The sequence below is a fragment of the Phascolarctos cinereus genome, unplaced genomic scaffold (assembly GCF_003287225.1).
Source record: "Phascolarctos cinereus isolate Bilbo 61053 unplaced genomic scaffold, phaCin_HiC Scaffold_5;HRSCAF=322, whole genome shotgun sequence".
In the NCBI taxonomy this organism is placed as follows: Eukaryota; Metazoa; Chordata; class Mammalia; order Diprotodontia; family Phascolarctidae; genus Phascolarctos; species Phascolarctos cinereus.
In genome coordinates, this window is record NW_027555958.1 from 167,055,900 (window position 1) to 167,079,519 (window position 23,620).

The 23,620-nt window shown below is 37.4% G+C and overlaps 1 protein-coding gene across 7 annotated transcripts in view; it reads right to left on the reverse strand.

Moving 5' to 3' along the window:
- Positions 1-23,620, reverse strand: part of FHL5 (four and a half LIM domains 5) — a 115,056-nt gene that overhangs the window by 41,268 nt on the left and 50,168 nt on the right. For 3 of the 7 annotated variants that reach the window (XM_020998320.2, XM_078155230.1, XM_078155229.1), the window contains 2 exons: positions 21,481-21,667; positions 1,972-9,338 (listed from right to left, as the gene is read on the reverse strand). In XM_020998320.2, the coding sequence (XP_020853979.1) occupies positions 9,175-9,338; positions 21,481-21,667 (351 nt within the window). In that variant the 3' untranslated portion in view covers positions 1,972-9,174. Of the gene's footprint in view, positions 1-1,971; positions 9,339-20,979; positions 21,169-21,480; positions 21,668-23,620 lie in introns of those variants that run through there. The other 4 variants (XR_013486979.1, XR_013486980.1, XM_078155231.1 and 1 more) reach the window with 2 other exon arrangements.

The window sequence follows — 23,620 nt, forward strand, 5'->3', positions numbered from 1 at the left end:
AGACTTCATCTGGGCCATTCTTCGGGGTGCCTGAGGGGTAATCTCTTCAGACTGGAGGATCCAGATGAAAAGAATTTCTTTCCACTTTACTCAAGAAACTGTAATACTGATGTCCTTCAAGGACCCAGCCCAGAGTGGAGAACTGAGTTGAATTATTGGTTTGCAATTTACCTTGGGTAGCTAGCTCCAATGTCTTTATTATCTCTACTTTTTAGCTGGCGTGACAAATTCCAAGGAGATCAAGTGACCTCCCCAAAATAATATTGTCTACTCTGCAATTCTTTTTCCCACCTCAGTCTTGGAGTCTCAGTGTTTTTCATTAATTCTCCTCCCTATTGTCTAGAAACTTTTCTTGTCTGAGACCCCATTAAAGATTTCTAGAAACATTCTTTGGCCCACCCAACAGTATCTATTGATAAGCAGACTGTAGTAAGTAGTCATGGACTTTTATAAAAGAAAGAGCCTAAGGCTAAGAAAAGAGAATAGAAGTAACATCATACTATGTAACACTATGGACACCCCACACCCTTGTAGTAGGAGGCCCATTAAAGGCATCCCAGATTCAAAATACTCTGTGAGTCCACATGCACTCAAAACTGGCTCATGGATCCCTACCAACATGTTTACTTTTATTATCTAGCCAGAAGACACAATTATTTCAGATTAAAAGGATTTAATAGAATAGAACACTAAGTAATGTATTAATAAAATTTCCTGCCATGCCATATACTTGGGGCACTCTCTCCAATAAATACATATGTCATCAATGTGAAAAGTGGACATGCCTAGGGAACATATATTGAGAGACACACATAGAGAGAATGTGTGTGGTCAGGGCATGTGTATGGAAGTACAACTTTTGCCATTAATGTTAATCAGATAATAAAAAAGCACTTATTAAGTTTATTAAGTCTACTCTCTAGGGTGCTCCAAAAGTCTTAGTGTTCTTCTTCTATAGACAACAAAGACAACAGATAACAATCACCTCCCCCTTACGTATGTGTGTCTAAAATTAAGCCTTCCAATCTTTGAGGTGTTCTACCTGATGTACCAGGAGAAATAGGCTCAGACTGTGGAGGTAACACTCTAACAACTAACTGCTCTGTGGCCTCTAAGAAGGATTATTTAAGAAATGTGATTCTGAATTATGTAACCTTTCATCATTTTGTGTAATTTATGAAGAATATTCTCCTTTGTAAAACTGCTTCATCCTAAGGAAATGGCCTAAATCTCTGGAGAAAATACTTTTTCAGATTATTTCTTTGTGGAAGCAGGAAGAAATTTTGTTACAGTATGGATATGAGGAAAACTTTCTTTCTGAATTATGAGCAATTTTTACTTGAATCTTTAGAGATATCTAATCACTATATATAGTATTGTTCCACCCTGATATCTTGGATATACACCCAAGATTGTGAAGGTGCATGGAAACAAGAAGGGGATGTAGATTCATGCTACAAGGAGAGGCATAATATCTGGAAAAACCCAGGAAGGGAGATGAAATGCTAGGACACACTTTGGGTGGCCTGATTCATGAGAGAAAGGCTCAATTATAGGATCAAGGGGGAGGTAAGAAAGGTCTACTAGTAGTACCACAAGTGAGCATTGAAAACCTAGTAACTTGTAGAGTTTTCCTTTTGTTTGTTATGTTATTCCCCTAGTAGAGAATATAGATCCTATAAAAATTTGCAGTGTCGTATATAGCTTACAAGGTATGGGAGAAAAGAAAAGTCCTTGTGTTCTTTTTGATGGGTTAAGTTGAGTGGTTTATTTCAGAGGGCAGTAGCAGCTACACCTAAAAAATAGAAAAAGGTGAACTGAGTCCTGGGAATTGTTGATGCAGGAGTAAGGTCAACAGGAATAGCAGACCATGCGGTATCACATGGTCTAAGGAGGGGCTTAGCATAATCCTACTGGTTGTAGAAATGGTGTGAGCCACAGTCAAAGCATGAAAATGAACATTGAAATAGGTTATTTCTTATAGAATATTTTATTGAATATTACAGAAGTGAACATTGGAAATATAATAAATAGTCCATCATCATTCATATCGACTTTTATTTGATCACATAATAGTGGTGGTTTTTGAGAAACTAATTTACTGAAAAACTGACTCCTTAATAAAATAAGAAAAAGCTCAGAAATTGTGAAGCTCTTAGGTTAACATGACAGGAGTGACTACTATTTGAGGGCACATCAAAAAAAAGTGACTTAATAGTATAGTGCTTGTCCCAAATAACATCTTAGTAGATAGATAACTTTTGGCTTGGAAGAAAGGATATCTAGGGGAAATGGTTTATGCCCTCCTAGAAAATAGAAGTAAAAAAAATCATAACTGTTATTCCTTATCTATTCAAAACTTGCACATCTAATTTGAAAAGAATTAGGTAGCAATGAAGAAGGAATCTATAAAAAAAACCCTTTTCAGGAATACAAACTCCATAAAATTCAAATTTACTTGAGTATGGGGAATTAAATACAACTTATAAGAGAGACAAAACTTTTGGTGCACTAATAAACATCTGTTGTCAGTGACTGTATAACATATCTCTATATTTCATATGTACTATTAAATATCTCTAAAGTGCATTTTACCAAGAAATTATATGGCTTGTGAAGTAATTCTTTTTCTTCTTTCAAAAAATAAACTACTTATCATTTAACTAGAGGGATGATGTTTAAAATTAAATGTAACACTTTTTCTAAATTTTAACTTTGATCCATATATGGCAATGATATTGACTTATCATAAGTCACGCAAATGCTGACCATCCTGCGGACCTAGACTGTGCTCCCTCCTTACCCCACCTCATAGAGTCAGTTCTTCTTTTCCCAAAGGTGCAGCTCAAGCACCATCTTCTGCATGAAGTCTTTCTGACATTCCCTGCCTTGTGTTCTCCCTCCCAAACTATTTGTCTCTCCTTGTGAGTAGGGATTATTTCATTTTTGTATCCTCAATGCCTAGCATTGTGCCTAGCACATAGTAGGTGCTTAATAAACACTTGGTTGATTGATTTGTTCAGTAGTAGGGATGGATTTGACTCCTTTGGTTTCTGCCATTGCCAATGCCATTTCCTTTTAGGATAGCCACCAAATTATCTGCCCAATCTGTGCTAGGTAGCTTCCAGAGAAAATAATTTCATGAGCTTGGTATTACTTTTAGTCAATGTCTAACAAACTGAGCTTAGGTGGTCCAAATATAACAATTTTAATTTTTCTAATGAAAGACTTACTAAGCTTTCAGCTATTCCACATTTTAGCCTTGAAACAGATTTTTTCTTCTTTCTTTCATAATACTTTTCCCTCTCTGATTCCATATTATATTGATACCCAAGGTTTCAACTTCGGAATAATTTTAAGTTCTTTTCTCTATTCACCATATCAACAAATCCTACTGATGCTTTCTCTCTTCCTGTTGCATTTCCTTAGCCCATCATTTTAGCACAGGTCTTCATGACTTCACTCGTATACTATTACAGTAGCCTTCTCTCTAATGTCTCCATCTCTTATAACCTCAACTCACCCTATAATCATATGTTTGAATAATCTTCTTAAAATGCTAGCTTCATTAAATGATTTATGATTCAAGAGCCCTAGATGGTTCTCTATCACCTATTTTTATCAAATCTCAACCCATCAATCTAACATTTGACAGCCTTTACCAATTGACCACTTACTGGTTTATCAGTCTTATTCCTTGTTATCCTTTATAACAGACTCTGTGGTTTCTAAATCATCAGGTTGCTCAAATACACTTGACTTATTTGTTCCTGCCTTCATCTTTGAGTACGTCATTCTTTCCACTAAATTCCCTTCCACTTCCACTCCACTAATCACCTCACACATCCAAGAAGCCTTTTATATTTGGAAGTGATAGTCCCACTATACTTTGCTCTGGCCAGATAGCATCCAGAATATTGTGTTTGGGTCTAGGCACTACATCAAGAAGGATTTTGATAAACTAGAGAATATCCAGAAGAGGGAATCCAATGGTGAAGGGGCTCAGGTTTATACCATGTGAGAATCAGTAGAAGGAACTAGGGAAGTTTAGTTTAGAAAAGAGAAGACTTAAGAATGGAACACATTACATACTTTCTTTAATCATGTGAAGGGTTGTCTTATGGAAGAGGAATTTGACTTATTCTCCTTGGCCCTGGAGGGTAGCACTAGGGCCAATGAGTAGAAATTACAGGGGAGTAGATTTCAGCTTGATGCAAGGAAAAAGCTTCTTAGTAATTTGGAGCTTCCCCAAAAGTAAAATGGACTGGTTCAAGAGGTGGTAAATTCTTCAGTAATGGAGATACTCAAGCACAAGCTAGAAATCACTTGACAAGAAGTAATTTTCAGGTACAGGATAGGTAGTTACTGAGGTTCTGTGATTCTGTGACCCCTGTCTAACTCTATTCACTTTTCCACTTGACATTACCTTAATACTTAGATATTTAATATTTAGATTTTATTAGTTTATCTTTGTTGACCATGTTGCTCTGTGCATATATTCAGTTTTCTTCATGTGTGTATGTTGGGTCCTTGAATCTTTCTCTTAAGCTCCTTGAGGGCAAGATTTATCTGGTATATTTGGGAGGGGGCCAGGGGAAGCAGTCAGGATTAAGTGACTTGCCCAAGTAAGTGTCTGAGGCCAGATTTGAACTCAGGTCCTCCTGACTATCCATTGCACCACCTAGCTGCCCCAAGAAGAGTGATTTTTATGACATAGATCTGTGGGTCTTTTAATTGGACAAGTCTCCAAGAAATGCCAAACTTTTCAATTCAACTCTCCAAATTCTAAAATTACTCATGAGTAAATTGAACATCACACTTCAAAATTGGACAGACATCTCCCTTTTGAATAGTTTTCTTGCTGTGTCAAAGACCTAGGATTCCCTTAGGGTGGGACACCAACTTCTGTAACTTATCTATAACTTAGAGAACTGCCTGAAGCTGAGAGGAGTGAAATGACTTGCCTTTGGCCACATTAAGTCATAAATGCCAGAAGAAAGATTTGAATTTTGGTATTCCTGACCATAAGTCTACTACTCCATCTTCCACCTGACCTCACCTCTCTATTCTTTAAAATATGTAATCCAGTGTCACTGTTGAGATCTTAGTATATCCATTACATTCATGTTTAGGCATGTAATTTTAGTATAACACTCAAAACATATAATATTGGTGGTTATTCATGGTATTCTCTATGTGCCTGTGGAGATGTCCAGGTACCATTCATCTAAAAGACCTTGAGAAGCTTTTATCAAAATTTCCAAGGAGCCTGACCTTCTTATCAGCATCTTTAAATGTCTTTGCACTTTAAATGTTTAAAAAACTGTGTTTCCATAACAATTTTACTCAAATCTCCTGTGATGCTATTTTAACCATTGTAATCAGTGAAAGCATATAATTAAGACCCAATCAATGTTTTTTTTTTAAAATATGTATGATGAATCACTCTGTGAATGGTTGCAAAAATGCATGTGTATGTTGGTGGTTTTTACCCCTTCCTTATCTTCATACCTGGCAGACCTGGGAATCGGGTATGGCTGTCCATGTAAGGTAAGAGCTTATAAAATTATAGTATCCTAGATTTAGAGCTAAAAAAGATGGAAGAAATCATTGATTCAACTCCCTCATTTTATAAATGAGTAAACTGAGGCACAGAGTGGTTAAGTGCTTTGCTCAAGGTCACAGAGCTAGTAAGTGTTTGAGGTGGGATTTAAACCCACGTCTTCTGGACCTCCAAGTCTACCTAGTAAACCAATTTGTCTTTCTTTCATACTCTGGTGAATCCATGATGTCATCAGTTAGGGTTTAGATTTAGTTCAAATCATACTGAATAAAGTCAAAATTGAATGCATCCACTAGTGCAAATCATAATCCCAATTTTGTGCAATTCTCATCCATGTATTTCTATAAATCCTCCATAAGGTGTTTTCCTAATGCACTAGAGGCCTTCTTCCTCTCCTTTTAATATTTTGCAGCTGTAAGGGCAATGTTTAGGCTGTCTATTTGCTATCCATAATTCAATGGATATAACCAACCTTCTCATTTTCCTGTCATACATACCCTTGATGAAGGGTCTTCGGTTCAAGTGATATTAGTATCGATTGAAGGAACTGTAGATATTTGGCCCAGAGAATATATGATGTAGAAAGTATGTGACAGCTCTTTTCCAATATTTGAAGGGCTGTTGTATGGAAGATATATTCGATTTATTCTGTTTGGTCCCAGAAGATAGACACTTCAGAGAAAGATTTCATCTCAGCATATAGAAAAACTTCCTAACAATTAGACCTGTCCAAAAGTAGAATGACCTGCCCTGGGAGGTAACAGATTCTCCTCTCCAGAAGTCTTTAATCAAAGCCTGGGTGATCACTTTGTCATGTATTGTCGAGGGGATGCTTATTCAGGAATGGCTTGGATTAGATGACCTCTGAGAGATACCTTCCAAATCTAAGATTCTATTACTCTATGTCTTTTAAACAGTTTCAAGCACAACTCCTTAGTGGCAAGAAGTTGAAACTTACATGCAACCAACATGCATCTTTCTTTGCCTTGTGAGTCATTTGCTATTGTGATTCCTAAGAATTTTGCCGTCCCATGATTTACAACCATATAGTATTACCAGAAAAAATTTCAATTTAAAAAATATGGACTTTTGCAGCAGGGGTCAGTTCCCCAAATATAATCTGCATCTAGCTCTGTCTATTCAGTTCTTGCTGAGCTCACTATCTTTTTCAAGCACTAGTCATCAAGTCTAACCTCTACATTCTATATATGAAGACTAAGCTTAGGGAGGTTAAATGATTGGATTAGGGTCTGTGGCAGGATTTGAACCTAGGTTTTCCAGACTCCAAATCTAGCATTATCCATCCTGCCTCATGACACTTTGCTTCACATTCTCTCTGACACTAGTGATCACCTTTGGTGAGTAAATGTCTTCTTATTTGATGTTTCACTTGGTACTGCTACTCAGCAGATCATTGAACAAAGGTGCATCCATGCTTGCTTTTGTCATGTAATCTTGTATAAATCCTCATGAAATTTGCGTCTCAGTATGGAAATCTGACAACAAAGACGAGTCAGACAAATACATCATCTGTTGCCATCTGATATCATATATACTCGTCCATACACAAAGGCAATGCAAAGATGATGCGTTTTGCCAATCATGATTAGATTCCATGCTTTGAACTCTTGTTCTAATAGTGCTTTTCTAGCAGATAGGAGCTTTTCAACTGCATATCCTGTTTCCCCCATTGGCCAAATATATGTATTTGTAGACAACTGGTGAGGGAGGTGCACCTATACCATAGGCACACCCTCTTCTTCATGGCTGCCATGTAGGCTGCTTATTTTTCAGGCCATATTAGCTTTTGTATTAAATTAATAACTACTCCTGTCCTTGGCAGGAAGTAGAGGGGAGTAGGTGGGTGGGAATAAGAATAATCATATATGCAACTTTAGAAGGTAAAATGATTAAAATACATGCATAGTGTACATTGTGTAAAGCCTTTGTATATTACCCTGCCTTGGAATCCGTTGTAGCATTAAAGTTATTTGTAGAGATGGAGACACTGTCTCAGGATTCGCTCAAAGACTGTGTCATAAGTGGGTAAATAGGGGGCAGGGAGAGAGCGTCTCTGAAAGTATCCCTAAAGGATGTGGGGAAGGAGGAGAAGAAAGGAAGCCAAGAGAGTGAGAGTTGGGATTGCCCTTCATCTAGATGTGCAAAGGCAAGCATCTGTACCCTTCTGTTTCACTCTATAAACTTTTTAATGGGTTTGTATGACATCGAGATGGAAGATACCTCAAGACTCTCATCATTTTGACCTAGCATCATCTTTTGTCCTTCTTCTTTCCAACTCCTTCACAAAGACTTCACAGACCCCTCAGTCCATGAAATTAGTTACCCTTCAAATCCTGAGACAGTGTATCCATCTCTATGATTATTATAATACAGGGCCAGGTTCTATCATGGAATTACCTGTATATCTGCATTTTTAAAATGCAAAAACACACAACCCCTCCCTGAAACCTCATTTCTCCAAAAGACAACATAAAGAACTGTTTATTTTAAATTTGTGTCTTTGGGGATAAGGATAATTGTGGTTCATTCTGTTTGAAAGAAAGAGCTTACATTTCATGGTATCTGTTGTATTTGTTTTAAAAATGTACATTTTAAAAAGGTACAGAATATGCTGAATCTGTGATTAGATAGTACCAGGAATGCAGAGCATCTTTGGTACATTAGCAGTATACCTCAGCTTTAGAGGAGGAGATTCATAGTTTTCCTGTTTTTAAGTAGGAATAAGCCTGCTTGGAAAACAGTAAGCAGGAGTATAAATGATACCTTAGTTTTTCAGCTCCTGTGTCACTACAAGATTAAGAGGCAAGTGATACAAATGCATCGTATGAAAATCCCAGATGTGGTCATTGTCAATGAGCCTTGCCTGATACTTCTTCTTTGGTTATGACTCACAAAGAACCCCATTTTGTGGCATAAGTATATCTCTTAACTAGAGGAAAATGCTTTATGTTAGTTGAGATTGGTAAGCATATTACATCTTCTCCTTGAAGTATTTGGATATACTTGTGTTCTATGATTATTCTGAGATCATTTTCCTCTCGATAATAACTTATTTAAGACTCCTAGATAGAAATCTCATATTCAATTTCAGTGGAGTGATACTGTCTCTAGGAACTAACAGCAGAGTGCAGTGTGATATAAGAAAAGGCATATTTTAGATTGAGGAGACAGACAAGCCTTTTTTTCTCAGCCTGTTAAAATGGTCACAAGTAAGGTGTAGGAGAAAACTATTCAGACAAGCTCTCTCCCTGAGGGCTTTTTAGAAGTTAACACCAATATCTTACTTCAGGGTAGCTAGATAACACAGTAGAGTACCATGCCTGGAACCAAATCCAGCCTCAGACACTCACTAGCTGTGTGACTCTGGGAAAATTACTTAATCCTGTTTGCCTCAGTTTCCTCATTTGTAAAATGAGCTGGAGAAGGAAATGGCACTCTAGTATCTTTGCCAAGAAAACCCCAGATAAGGTTATGAAGAGTCAGATATGCCTGAAACAACTGAACAGCAATAGTATCTCACTTCAGTTGAGGTCTAGATTTAGTGAGTGTGAAACCCTCAAGAAACACAGGTGAAAGGTATGTTGCACCACTCAGATCTCAGACTCTGGGTTGATACCACATTCCCTGCAGAGAATGGTGTCCTGATGAGTCAGGAAGCCTTGGCCCACTAAGGAGACGTTGCATTTTCCACATTTGAAACAGTCGCTGTGCCATTGGCGCTCCTGGAAAGTGACATACTGGGGATTTCCCAGAGCTAGGAATTTAAAAGAAAACACATTTTTCACATGTAGGCAAGTAACATAAACCCAGTATGTCTACCTTCAAGCCCTATAATCTGTTCTAGAGAGGGACTCCTGAATTCACCATCTGCATTTGCAGAAAAAGTTTTTCTACTGGGTCCAGAAAAAAAGCAAATAGACAAACAGGAATGTAAACACCTTCCCTATCCCTGATCCCCAGATTCAAAGAGGAAATGACATTGACAAAAAAAAAATAAAAACAAATATAAAGTCATATAATAAAGCTTACTATTAGACCACGATGAAAATAAATCTGTCACTCTTGTGAACTGATATAAAGTAAGCAGAATCAAGAAAACAATATACCCAATGACTTCAGCAATGAAAATAACAAAATACAGAATTCTAATCATCAAGCTTGTCTCTGAAGAAGAGACTGGGAGAGTGAGTATTGTCGTACAATATGGTACAGTGGGGGAAAAATACTGGTTCTGGAGTAAGAGGACATGAATTTCAACCTCCCCTTCTCTGATATTACCTCGGTGATGATGGTCCAGTTACTTACTCAGTATTGTTAACTGTGAAAAGAGAGGTTTGGACTAGAGAACCTTTGAAGTCCCTTCCAACTCTAAATCTGTGATCCTATCCATCAATGGAGAAATGAGGTACTATAAGGAACATTTCATTGTGTGATATGTTGCTTGGTTTTGCTGCATTGCTTTCTATTTGTTCTATTCTATCTTTTGAAAATCTTCTGTTATAAGGGGTGGATCACTGAGTAGGGGAGTAAAGAGGGATATATTTAGAATTGGAAGTGATATAAAAACTAAAGATACCAATAAAAATTAAAATTGTGTTTTAAAAAGATCAATGCCTCCTGATATTCCACACTTCCATACATCTTTCCTGCATTGGCAACCTTACTATATTCCTGATTGGCATTTTCCAGTAAAATAATGGTGCTAACCAAGTTGTTTGTGAGCATGACTGGTGAGGCCCACTAAGCAGGGGACCCCAGAGATGTGCTACCTAAACCCTGTTTCCAAGTGAGTGATTGAATGTTGAATTTGCTCCACTACTTCAAATTCAAGTCCACAGACAGATGGATAAGGATATAACATATATACAGTCATACTTCCACGTGACTCTCCCCCTTTCCCAGTCTTACCAAGGAATCCTGAATTCAATTGCACTCACCAAGGGTATATGGAAATGACTTAGAGAGATTATGGGGGCTTTAAAAGAGGAGAGAAGAGCCTAGGGCATGGTCTTTTGTTGGTCAAAATATTGTCTCCATATTGTGCTCTACCTGGTCCTTCATTTGTATTTCACCAAATGATGAATATTGAATATTATATTCAGAGGATAATAGTTCCAGAGCTAGAAGGCATCTCATGGATCATCTGGGTGAATGGGAGAATGGTGATACCACCCACAGGAATGGGGAGTTAGCAAGAAGGGAGCCTTTGGATAAGAAAGAGTTCTGGACATGCTGAATTCATCTCACAGATTAACAAACCGAGGCCCAGTTCTTAGAACTATAAAAGGAACCTTGGAAATCATCTAGTTATATGCATATGCCTCAATAGCATCCCCACAAATGACCAATCAAATTCTGCATGAAGATCTGTTGGGGCATTTCCTTTTCCTTCAACTGAACCTCATCAGGCATTCTTGTGTTCAGGAGCGTAGGTAGGTGAGCATTCCCAAATATACCATCTGAGATACTTAGTCATTGGAGTAATCTCTTCCATCTTTTTATAAGTGAAGAGGAAAAAGGAAATTCTCACAACAGGGTTACTGGGCATTCTGCTTTAGGAATATTTGTTATTGTTTGTCCTTCATTCTCAAAGAGGACCAATGACATCAGGAAGGTGATGTCTTGATACGCAAGTGAATTGGATTTAAGTGAGAGAGGACTGTGCAAAGTCACCAGCCTCACTCTCTCCTCCAGAGCCATCTGGGTCCAATGGCAAAGCATAGATCAAAATGACAGGAGATGACGCTAGATGTAGTAGGAGACCTTGACCTTTTCAAGCTAAAGTCTTTCCCAAGTCTCAGTTTGTCTGAGGTGACACCAATTCAGTGATTAAGACTAGGTAAGAAATGAGGTGAAGAATGGCCTCTTTCACCTACTCAAAAACAATCAGGTTGGGAGGGGGAGACCCTCAGGGTTTCTGGCCAGAACAGAAACACTTTTTTCACTTTGATTTATTCCACATAAACTTTTCCATATTTTCATATTTTTCATTTGTAACAATATAGTACTTTATTGGTTTTGGAAGAGCACTACACAAAAGGGTCATAAGACTTGATTCAAGCCCAAGGTCTACCACTCACTAGCTGTGTAACCCCAAGGCAAGTGGATGTCAACTTCTCTGTGCCTCAGTTTCCTCATCTCTCAAATGAGGGGTCAGGCAATAAACTAGATGATCTCCAGTGTTCCTCTCCTGGCTCTGATGTTTTATGATTCCATGAAATAGCCAAGTTCCTATTGAACATCTGGAACTGGATGTCCCTTAGACATCTTAAACTCAACATGCCTAAGATGAGACTCTTTATCTTCCTTTTCCTCCTCCCTCTTCCTAACTCCCTGTTCCGTCAATAGTACCATTATCCTCCCAGTCACTCAAGCCCAAAACCTAGATGTCAGTGTTAACATTTTCACTTCCCATAACTTTTAAAGAGTGATGGTGCATATTTGCATAATAGGGGATTGGTTTTAAACACATTTATTTCTAGCCTCAAATTCTTACTTGATTTCTTTCAGCAAGCATTTCATACTTCATAGAAAGTTTATAGAACTTTATAGAACATAGAAAGTTTCTTGAACTAATTTTACAATCGTTCATTGTTGTTGTTGTTGTTTCTGTCATGTCTGACTCTTTATGACCCCATTTCGAAGTTTATTTGACAGACATACTGGAGTGGTTTGCCATTTCCTTTTCCAGTTCATTTTATAGATGAGGAACTGAGGCAAACAAGGTTAAGTGACTTGCCCAGGGTCACACAGCTAGTAAGGGTCTGAGGCCAGATTTGAACTTGGGAAGATGAGTCTTCCTGATTCTAAACTCAGTGCTCTATACAATGTACCACCTAGCTGTGAAACTAATGCTTTAAAAAAATACTTTGCAGTACTGCATGAAGCAAGGATAAATCTATGCTGGTTGGTTCAACTGAGGTTTAAAAAAAATCTCTTTTTAGCAATGAACGTTGTCTTAGTGTGCTAATTCTACTCAAGTTATACTCAAAGAGCTCATTGTCCTCAGTCTCTTCAGTATTTCCACATGCAGGAGTATTTCTCAAATTCATAAATAAACCTTATTCGTTTGGCAGAGAGACATCAAGGTAGTTCATCTCAAATTAAATTTGAACATTAAAACAGAAGCAGCTGGTAGCAGTGATTTAAAATAGGCCTGACCTAACTTGTAAGGGAGTAGCAAATTGCTCAGTTCTCAGATTTTCATTTATTCTCTGGCAATGAGTCTTCTTTGTTCAAAGTGAGATCATCTATTAACTAGGTACCATAAGAGAAAGATTTCCTCCTTGCACGACAGACAAGTCAGACTTCATTTGCACAGAACACAATGGTATGACATTAATGATTCCTTTTGAAGAGACCACAATCTTTTAATTGTCTTTCTGTAGAATCATAGCGTGTCAGAGTTGCAAGAGGTTAGAAATCACAGGCTTACAGGCTCATAGGTTTAGAGCTAGAAATCCAACCCCTTCACTCTACAGATGAGGAAACTGAGGCCCTGAGGGGTCAAGTGATTGAAGGTTACATAGTAGTAGGTGTAGAGAAAGGATTAGAAATCAGGTGTCCTGCCAGTGCTTTTCCCACTGTATCAGTCTTTTTCTGTTGTTTCCTTACTCTACGAAAATACAAAATAGTAGTACATTTTTTGACAAAGGGAAAAATCACTTTTACCTGAGTTTCTACCTTTTGAGGATAAATATAGTGTATAAAGCTCAGAATTCTTTATAGTACATTAATAGTTCAAACTATTTAAGGTTTTCAAGATGGGCTTCTTTATCCAGGCAACTACATTTTATAACTAAATGATTTTGTTTTCTTTTGCTTTAGTGTAAGATGAATTGACCATAAAATTTCTATAGCTAGCTTAATCTCCCTTGTCTCTCTCTTTATTGCATATTTGGAGGAAGAATGGGTTAGACGAGATGATCCCTGGAAGTTGCTTCTAGAATAATTATTTTTATAGCACTTTTTCTTGATGTAGATACTTAACCAAGTGAGGGTGGTTCCATCAAGTTTCAATTCTTTTAATGACAGAAAAAAGGGACTCAATGATTGATCCATTTAAAAAACCTTAGCCTATAATTATTATAGACTGAATTAAGAACTAATAGGATTTTCAGTGTCCCCACTTACACAGGGAGTGTGTGGAAGCTTTGTTATTATTCATTTGTTTTATTCATTTCCAATTCTTCATGATCCCATTTGGAGTTATCTTGGCAAAGAATGGAGTGGTTTGCCATTTCCTTCTCTAGTTCATTTTACAGATGAGGAAACTAAAGCAAAAAGGTTAAGTGACTCACCCAGGGCCATACATTTAGTATCAGAGGGCAGATTTGAACTCACAAAGATGAGTCTTCTTAACTCCGAGCCTGGAACTCTATCTACTGCACCACCTACCTGCCACATGAAAGCATAGGGAAGGCCTATTTACTCTTATGTGCAAAGTGGACTTCCCCTCTAAGGTAGGTTGATGCTAAAACAGGTGGTGGAATTATAGGCAACTAAGTGCAGCGAAAGTTAGTAGTTACAACCTTCAGAATGTCTTTAAAACTCTATCCTGTGCTATTTTACCTTTCTTGATTCCTGACCAACTCAAACAATTTGTTAACCAAGCTACCTAAACAAAAAGGATATAACTCCAGACTCAGTATCTCTCTAGAGCTGAAATATTCCTAAGCTTTGGAGATCCATTTTTTTAGCTTCATTGAATAGAGAATGTTGCAAAACCCATCAAGGAGCAACAAGTAACTATCAAAAGACCTTCCCCATGAGTTTCAGTAGATACAGAGTACATTGAGCTGGAGGGCAACAGGATATGAACTACAAGGTGTGTGACATTGATAATTTATTACCTGCATTTGCTAAGGGCAAGCAGAACGCTGATTTCAATATAAAGCAAAACAGAATGCACATATAATACATATGTACAGAGAATATATTATATACATATGGTTCTGCTTTATTTTATGTATTATTTATATTACATGAATGTATGTGTGTGTGTATATACACACACACACACACATTCTGTTTTGCTACACACTGAGAGACACACGTACACACACAAACACTGCATTGATGGCTAATTAAAAAAAATAAGAATATAGTAAAATACACTTAATGCTGAAGTTAAAATGAATATGATTTAACATTTGGTGTAGAAGCTAGTTCAGGCCTTGGATCCAACAACATGAAGATGGTTTCTGATTTTGTAGTATACAATATAAAAGATCTAGGGGGGGTTGGACTGAATCTTTTTTGACAATGATAAACTTTGAAAGTTGATTTTTTAAAAATCCCAGATGGGGAGGCTAGATAGCTCAATGGCTAGAGCACCAGCCCTGGATTCAGGAAGACCTAGCCTCAGATACTTGACACTTACTAGATGTATGACCCTGGGCAAGTCACTTCACCCCATTGCCTTGCCCCTCCTAAAAAATGATCCCAAAGATCACCTTGACTGGCAGTGAGGCATAGTGGTTAAAAGGCTATTCTCTGAGTTAGGATAGCCTTAGTTCAAGTTCAATACATACAGTATTGATTGTGTGACTGTGGCAAAATCATTTAACCTCTCAGTGCCTTGGCCAACCCTTTAAGACTATAAATCGTAGCTCATTTGTTGATATGACAATCATTGCTGTTTTCTGTGGCAAATAACCTGGCTGAAAAAAACTGATGGATATTTATTTTCTGAATTAGAGCACACACAAAAATCGTACAAGCATATGTTCCTCCCTTCTCTTTTCCTCTCCTCTCTTTTGTAGGGGCACACACACACACACACACACACACACACACACACACACACCTTGTTTACTTTTTTTTTATTGTATCCTAAAAGGTGAGTGGAAAACATAAAAATCCAGTTATTTGAGCATTTAGGTTTTTTGGATTCCAAGTAATTGACTATTTTTGCAATTTTGCTTAATACTTTTTTCAGTAGCTAAAAGAGTCTGGCACTTGGATACACAATTCCTTGCCAATTCGCCAATATTCCGGGAAAGTGATTCATGTTTTAACTAATATTATGCATATATGTGTGTGTATGTGTATGTGTGTGTGTGTATAATACACATATATATATATTATAGATGCATATATGAAGTATATGCATATACATGGCCAAAATCTATGTGTGAGTATATGAATATATGTACATAACCTTTTTTTAACTTGTCATTCTTTTTTTCTTTTCTTTTAAAATTTTTTTCTTTTAGACAAATGCTAAAACTTAAAAGCAAAATAAGAAAAGAAAAAGAAACATGTAAATTGAAATATAAAATAAGAAAAAACAAAAAACGTCATGTGCACAGCAGAACATAGAAGAGGATTCAAATTATATAGAAATAACTTTTCATTTCAAGAAATCCTATATATCAAATACTGTTCATTATGCTGAAAACTGTCCATCTTTTCTTTGTTTCCTTGTAGGTTGTCTTTTGTTCTGTGCTGTACACTTTTTACTTTGTTCTTTTCTCTCCCTCCCTCCACCTTACCCAACACTCCAAGGCTACAGTTGAGCACTGGATATATTTATATATAGGTGTTGAGATATCTATATCTATGTATATAGATATATACTATCTCAATACCTATATATATATATATATATATATATATATATATACACACACACACACACACATATATATATATACTCACACACACACTTATACATGTATACACATACATACATATACTTTCTCTAAGAGATTCTTTTCCTAATCTTTGTTTTTATGTTTGTGCGTATCTCTTTATTTTTCCTGTCTCTCCTAACTACTCTACTTTACTTCTACCTGCTACCTTACCCTCCTATTACTTAACCTACCCCCACTCCAGCAATCCTTCCCTTATCCTCCCATTCCACTCAATCTAATCCCCCTTCTAACTTATTCCCACACCCTCCCCTCTAAAGATCCCTTCTTTATCCTCTCCTCCCTCTCTATCCCCTTAGAGTTTTATTTCTTTCTAAATTTAGAAGATTTTCATACTCTTCTAAATGTATATGTATTTCCCCCTCTTAAACCCATTCCGATGAGAGTAGGTTTCCCAAACTAACAGCCCTTCTGCCCCCTCTAATTCTTCTGTATTTGTTCTTCCTCTTGCACCTCATTTGTAAAAGAGAATTACTCTTTTAGCTGTACTTGAGTGGTTTTACTTTTTGAAGTCATATCATACTCAAGTCCACCTCAATCTTCCTTATAAGCTGCCTAATTACTAATAACAATCATAGACATAGGCCTTACATTTTTCATACATAAAAGGTAAACACTCTATACTTTAGTCCCTTGTAATTGGTCATTGGTATGTACCTTATATTTGTCTTGGCTCTTGCATGTTAAATCTTCTACTGAATTCAGGGTGTGGGGTTTTTTTTTTGTTTGTTTTTGTTTTTTTAACAAAGACCTGAAAGTCTGACAATTGATCAAATGTCTGGTTTTTTTTTTCCATTCAGAATTATGCTTAGCTTTGCTGGGTTTGATATTTTCATCCAAAAGCCCAGTTCTTTTGCTCTTTGATATACAGTGTTCCAAGACCTGTGATCTTTTAGTGTCGCTACTGTTAGGTTTTGTGTGATTCTGATTGTAGTAGCACCATATGTAAATTGTTTTTTTCTTGTTGTTTGTAATATTTTGTCTTTGGTCTGGGGGTTTCAACATTTGACTATTATATTCCTGTGAGTTTTCCTCATAGGATCTCTTTCAGGTGGCGATCTGTGGAGTTTTTCTATTTCTACTTTCCCCTCTTGTTCTAATGCTTCAGGACAATTTTCTTTAATTATTTCTTGTATTATTGTATCAAGATTCTTTTTTTTTTCTTTTTGGTGAGGCAACTGGAGTTAAGTGACTTGCCCAGGGTCACACAGCTAGTAAGTGTCAAGTGTCTGTTTGAATTCAGGTTCTCCTGACTCCAAGGCCAGAGCTGCATCCACTGTGCCACCTACCTGCCCCAAGATTATTTTTTTAAAATCAGAACTTTCAGGTAGTCCAGTTATTCTTATATTTTCTCTTTTTGATCTGTTCTCTAGATCCGTTGTTTTTCTCATGAGATGTTTCACATTCTCTTCTATTTTTTCATTCAGTTTTTATAGGCACCGCTGGTCCCTGGGGTATGGGGGATGGTGCGGATAATCCTCTTCAATTCCCCCTTCTGACCTGCAAGACCTCCAGCCTCCTATAAATGCCCACAGTAGAGGCATAGCCACCCCACTGCCTCTGCACTCAATGGTCGTGTGCTGGTTCCTTCTTGCCCCCACCTCCTCTCTGCAGCACAGCTGGGGCTGGCGTTCCTTGTCAACCCTGAATTCAGTAGAAGATTTAACATGCAAGAGCCAAGACAAATATAAGGTACATACCAATGACCAATTACAAGGGACTAAAGTATAGAGTGTTTACCTTTTATGTATGAAAAATGTAAGGCCTAGGTCTATGATTGTTATTAGTAATTAGGCAGCTTATAAGGAAGATTGAGGTGGACTTGAGTATGATATGACTTCAAAAAGTAAAACCACTCAAGTACAGCTAAAAGAGTAATTCTCTTTGTTCCCCAGATCAGATGCCCAACTTCCGTCACTGTCTCGGGGTAAAAGTTCCTGTGGCTGGAGCCGAGACAGCCTCTGAAACCAGTTAACCCCATGGCTTGTGGCTTGTTGTTTAAGCACCTTGTCCCTTGTTAAAGCAGACCCTAGCCTGGAGGTGTTTACTCTTCCCTGGGAGGAAATCTTGTCCAGGATTTTCCATCAGATCTTCTCCAATTGTCCCAGGAGGACCCCTCTTCTACTTCTACTCTTATTTGTTTTCACAGCTCTATGTTGGCCCAGAGGAGCTATTTTATCTCTTTCATGGAGGAAAATCCTGAGAGCTTGAAATTTTCTGACCTATTCCACCATCTTCCCAGAATCCTCTCTACATAATCTTTTTAAAGGGATTATTTGTAATAGTGACTCTGGTTTAATGTATGAATTGGTGTGTTATTTAATGTATCTTCTATACATGCCCAGATTGTCTGTTTCTACCAACCTGTGTTCTGTGTGTCTATTTTCAAACATTTCAGACAGATGATGATCAAACATCATACTTTGGCACTCAATTCACATGTGGTTCTTTTATGTATAACTTGAGGTCCTTAAGGATGTTTATTTTCTATATTGGAACATTATAATATAATAGACCTAACAGGCACATGGGTGCCCAGTCATTTTGGTTAATGATGGTTGTAATGTGGCTCCAGGGTCACCTTGCTGTAACTGCCACAGATTCAGATGGGAAAAAAAAAAGTCACTGGTATTTTATTCTCATCATTTCAAACATCTGTATATCTAGAAATAGCTGGAAAACATTTGATTGATTTTTTTTCTTACCCAGATGTCTAGAGAGCATTAAACTATACTAAGGCTAAGAATTCAAAAAAAATAAATAAAGTACATGTCTTGGGACCCATTGGACATTCCTATTTAGAGATCACTAGCAAATTCAAGTGTTTCTTCCTTTTATAGTTGGAAGGCACTAAAAGTAGCTACCCATACTCCACCTTCCAAAATGTGCAAAGTAGACAGTAAGTATATAAGAAGGATTCCCCTGGTGGCAAGCTGTAAGGAGAGGCTTACCAGGCAGCCCTTGGAAGAATTTTAGGCATGCTTTCTTGCAGGTTTTGCCCCCTTCCAATGTCCTCCAATAAGGTTTGAGGATGGATATTAGGCTGCTACACTGAGGCCTGAGATGATTCATACATGTATATAAAGGTAGCCTTCTCTCTCCCTTTTCCAGTCCAAGGAAAGCAAGTGCGTTAGAATCGTATATTCATAGATTTAGTCCTGGAAGAGATCTTAGAATCTTTTTGGCCCACTCCATTTTACATTCAAGTGAAGAAACTGAACCCCAGACAAGTCACATGGCTTAGATTAGCCATGACTTTCTTTCCTTTCTCGGGGGGGATGGTAGAATGTCTGCTCAGTATTTCCTAATGCCCTAGAGTTTGGAGGTGGAGGGAAAAAAAATACAGAGGTGTGGAGATTGTGATTCTTTAATCATATGCCACCAAAGCAGAGTGGATAAAATTGAGTATAATATACAAATATTAATCTTGGAAACAGCAGTAGGCTCCAGGAGCCTGTGTAGTAAGGGAGTAGGGATTAGAAATATGGTTCTGCTACGCAGCTAAAAGTGTCCATAAATTGCCTCCAAGATGAGCTGCTGCTTTGTGTCTACCTGAGCAGGTGTCTTGCAATCTGTGGTTCTCCTGGTCTATGATTAACAATTCAGCCAGGTCTCTGAGGGAAAGGTAATGTTTATTTTATTCATGGAAATCTATTTAACATGGATTTATGTTATTTTCAGATTATTTTACAGGCATTTTGTTTCTTTAGTAGAAACCTATCTTGTGGGTTTCTGACTAGTTCTTCATTAAAAACTCATTTCAAGTGAACAGAGAGAAAACAGAATACCATACTTGTTAGCAGAATTTTAAATTCTGATTAATGAATGTCTGACCTGTGGGACCCACATGATTACCATGTTGGGTTATTCATATCAATACTTGCATTTAATTAAACTATTGCCTTTTGAAGGTTGCATAGGCCTAGTAGACAATTATTTTAAATTCTCATTTATAAATACTGCCTCTCCTCAGGCCTTCCAAATTTTGCTCATTCCATTCCACTTATTCATTCATTCATTCAACAAGTATTAATTAAGTACCAGACACTATATATACTAACTGGTGGGATACAAAGGTAAAAAAGAAGCAGTTTCTACTCTCAAGGAGTTTACCTTCTATTGGAAGATAAAAGACTTTTATATAGATAAGTAAATACCAAATACACACAAAGTAAATCCAAAAGCAATTTATAGAGTATCAGGCGATAGCAAACAAGGGAATAGGTTAGGCCTCTTGTAGGAGGGACATTTTAGGTGAGCTAGGTATTCTAAAAGAATTCTGGAAAGTAGTATGATACAGCAGAAAGTACCCAGCTCTGGAATCAGAAGACTTGGGTTCAAATCTTGCTACTGATTCTTACTGTGTGACCTTGGACAAGTAACTTAACCTTTCCTTATGTATAAAATGAGGTAATTTACCTAGATAACATCTGAGGTCTTTCCTAGTTTGAGATGTAGGATCCTTCAGGACTTAACTCACATCCCATCTCATTTATGAAACCCTCCTTAACATCCGGAGTTTACGCCCACTTTTACCTTTTCTTGTATTCTGAGGGCTTAGCATAATTACTGGCACTGAGGCAACTGACGGTGCAGTGGATACAGCACTGAGCCTGGAGTCGGGAAGACCTGAGTCCAAATCTGACCTCAAATGCTAACTGTGTAACTCTGGAGAAGTTATTTAACCTCTGTTTGCCTCAGTTTCCTCAAGTATAAAATGATGATAATAAGAGCACCTACCTTATAGCCATCTTGTGAGGATCAAGTGAGATATTTGTTAAAACCAAAAACAAAAACAAAAAAAAAGTGCTCAGTACACAGGTTCTATATAAACGCTTAAGCACTTAATAAATGCTTTTTGACTGCTGACTCCTTAACTGCCATTCACTTCAATAGGCAACTACTAGGGGCAAAATATTGTGTCAGGTCCTAGGAAGAAAAAGATAAAAATGAAACAGTTCCTGCCCTTAAGAAGCTTATATTCTGCTGATCATTTTCTCCCAGCGAGACTAAAAAGTTCCTTGCAGGGAAGGACCGTATCTTTCTGCTGGGTGTTTTATTGTGCTGAGTAAATGCTCATTTATAAATGCTTATGTTAGACCAAAGTGCTGCATATTGAGTATCCTCAGGCTTTTCTGGAGTATAAATAAGATCAGCTAACTTTTTTCCTTTGCGTGCATCTCACTAAAGTGAAAGCAGCCTGTCTATGAAAGGGCCACATAAAAATATAGAGAAACTTACCAGTGATGGGTTCGTTGCAAGCATCACATTTCAGGGCGTAAAGGTCAGCATAGCAATCTTGGCAAAATGGATCATCATCTCTGGAAAAAAAATTTTCTCCATATAGCTTTTTCTTGCAGCGAGAGCACAGAAAGCAGTCCTTGTGCCAGGGTTTGTTGTGGAAAGTCATTCCTCCTACACTTACCACCTAATTTAGGAAAACAGAGTAAACGAACCCGTGAGCCCCTGTTAGATCAGGACGTTTTGATAGTTGCTGCTGTGGACAAAGGGTCCCTTCTAGCACGCTGCCTGGTACGTCGTTGGTGCTATGGAAATGCATATTCCTTTCCCCTTTCTAGCCCGACTCAGTGCTGACTCGGGCAGGTAGATGGCCTAGTGGATGGAGTGCTAGACTTGGAATCAAGAAGACATAAGTTTTAATCTTACTTCCCACGTATACTAGCAATGTGACCTGGGTAAGTTATTAAACCTCTTTCAGATTCAGTTTTCTCATGTATAAAATGAGCATAAAAATACTACTTTCCTCACAGGGTTGTTGAGAGGATTAAGTGAGAGTATGTAAGATGCTTTGTAAACCTTAAAGCACTGCAGAAATGCTAGTTATTATTTATTATTATTACTATTGCTATTGTCTCCATTTGCAATGGGATATTGCCTTCCTTCAAAAACCTGAAACCAAAAAAAAAAAAGGCAAAGCTTCTGAAATGACATATTTTCCCTTAAAATTGAATTCAGTTTAGCAAAGCTTGATCAAGCACCCACTCCACTATTTGCAGTAAAGCAGTTTACAATCTAGTGAGCAAGTTAAGGCCAAAGTGGGGCATACACAAATAGCCCTAAGTTATCATGTGATCCTTTGGCAAAGCCTTTAACCTCTCAGTGCCTCAGGCAACCCCCTAAGACTATAAAGTTGAAGGGCAGATACTTCTCTGCACTGGAAAGAGTGTGTCACCGGGAGCTATCTGTATTGAGGAAATCATAGTTCTGATATTTTTTTTAATGTGATAAATAGAGAATATCAAGCTAGTGGTTTGAAGCTGTATACTCTGGAGTGAGCCCATGTAAACCTTATATGATACATGGAGCAAGATGGCATCTTAGATTGGTCCTGTGAACTTATGCCAATTACCCTGTGAGGCCTCTGTAGAGGATATCTTAAAGCATTTAAAGGCTAAAAAACATTCCATGAGTTCATTTCCTTGGGGTTCATGCTTCTTTAGAAAATTATTTCTGTTATAAGTTAGTTATAACTTTATTTTCTTTTTCTTTTGGAAAGTAAAGATATGAGACAGAGAATGGTGAGATTTTTCTCTGCTTAACAAAAAAATAAAAATAAAAACAACAGCACCAGCTTTAAAAGCTGCTCAGGATAAGTAAATGGGACACATGATGGCAAGAAATAAAGCAATTTAAAATAATTCTCACAGACTTCAAAAAAGGATGGCTACTTTGTGGCAGCCAAAGCAGAATTCAGGGTTTCTTTGATTTGTACTGTAAAGTAACAAGCAATGCTTTAAAGATTGGAAACTCAAATAAAAGTAGTATTCATACCAAATCAGAACCAGACACACATACCAGAAGCTGTTTAATTAGGAAGAAGAAGCCCTGTAGCATTCAGAATGATTTAAATTGGATTCTGGCTCTTAGAGAGAAGTACAGTGGCCTAAGATTAGGCAGGGGAGTTCTACCTTCTCATTTCTCAGGTTGGTTTTGCCCCAGATTGAGCCTGTGGCTTTTAGAACAAGTTTCTTCTTTAATAAAACAAAACTAATAATGCTTTTCCACTCAGTTGATGGTGGGTAATTAAGCGAGAGATCAGAGGATAATATTTTTTAAGTCAAATTTTGACTCCATTTTAACCCAAGGGATTTGAGATTCAGAGTACTTTGGGTCTAACTTTATTTACTTTCAGAAAAACATAAATTTCCACTTTCTAAAATGAAAGCTCATGGCCAACTCTGATAACAACAATAACAAAAGCCATTTTTTAAAGCCTAGAAGTCAAAGGCCTTTGACTGGAAAACATTTTAAGTTTGGCTCACATTGGCCAGATAGATACATATTATTCATCTTGCCTTAAAAGACACATGGATTCTAAATCCAAAGGAAGCCTTTTGGGGGTAGGTGGTGGTGGTGGGAC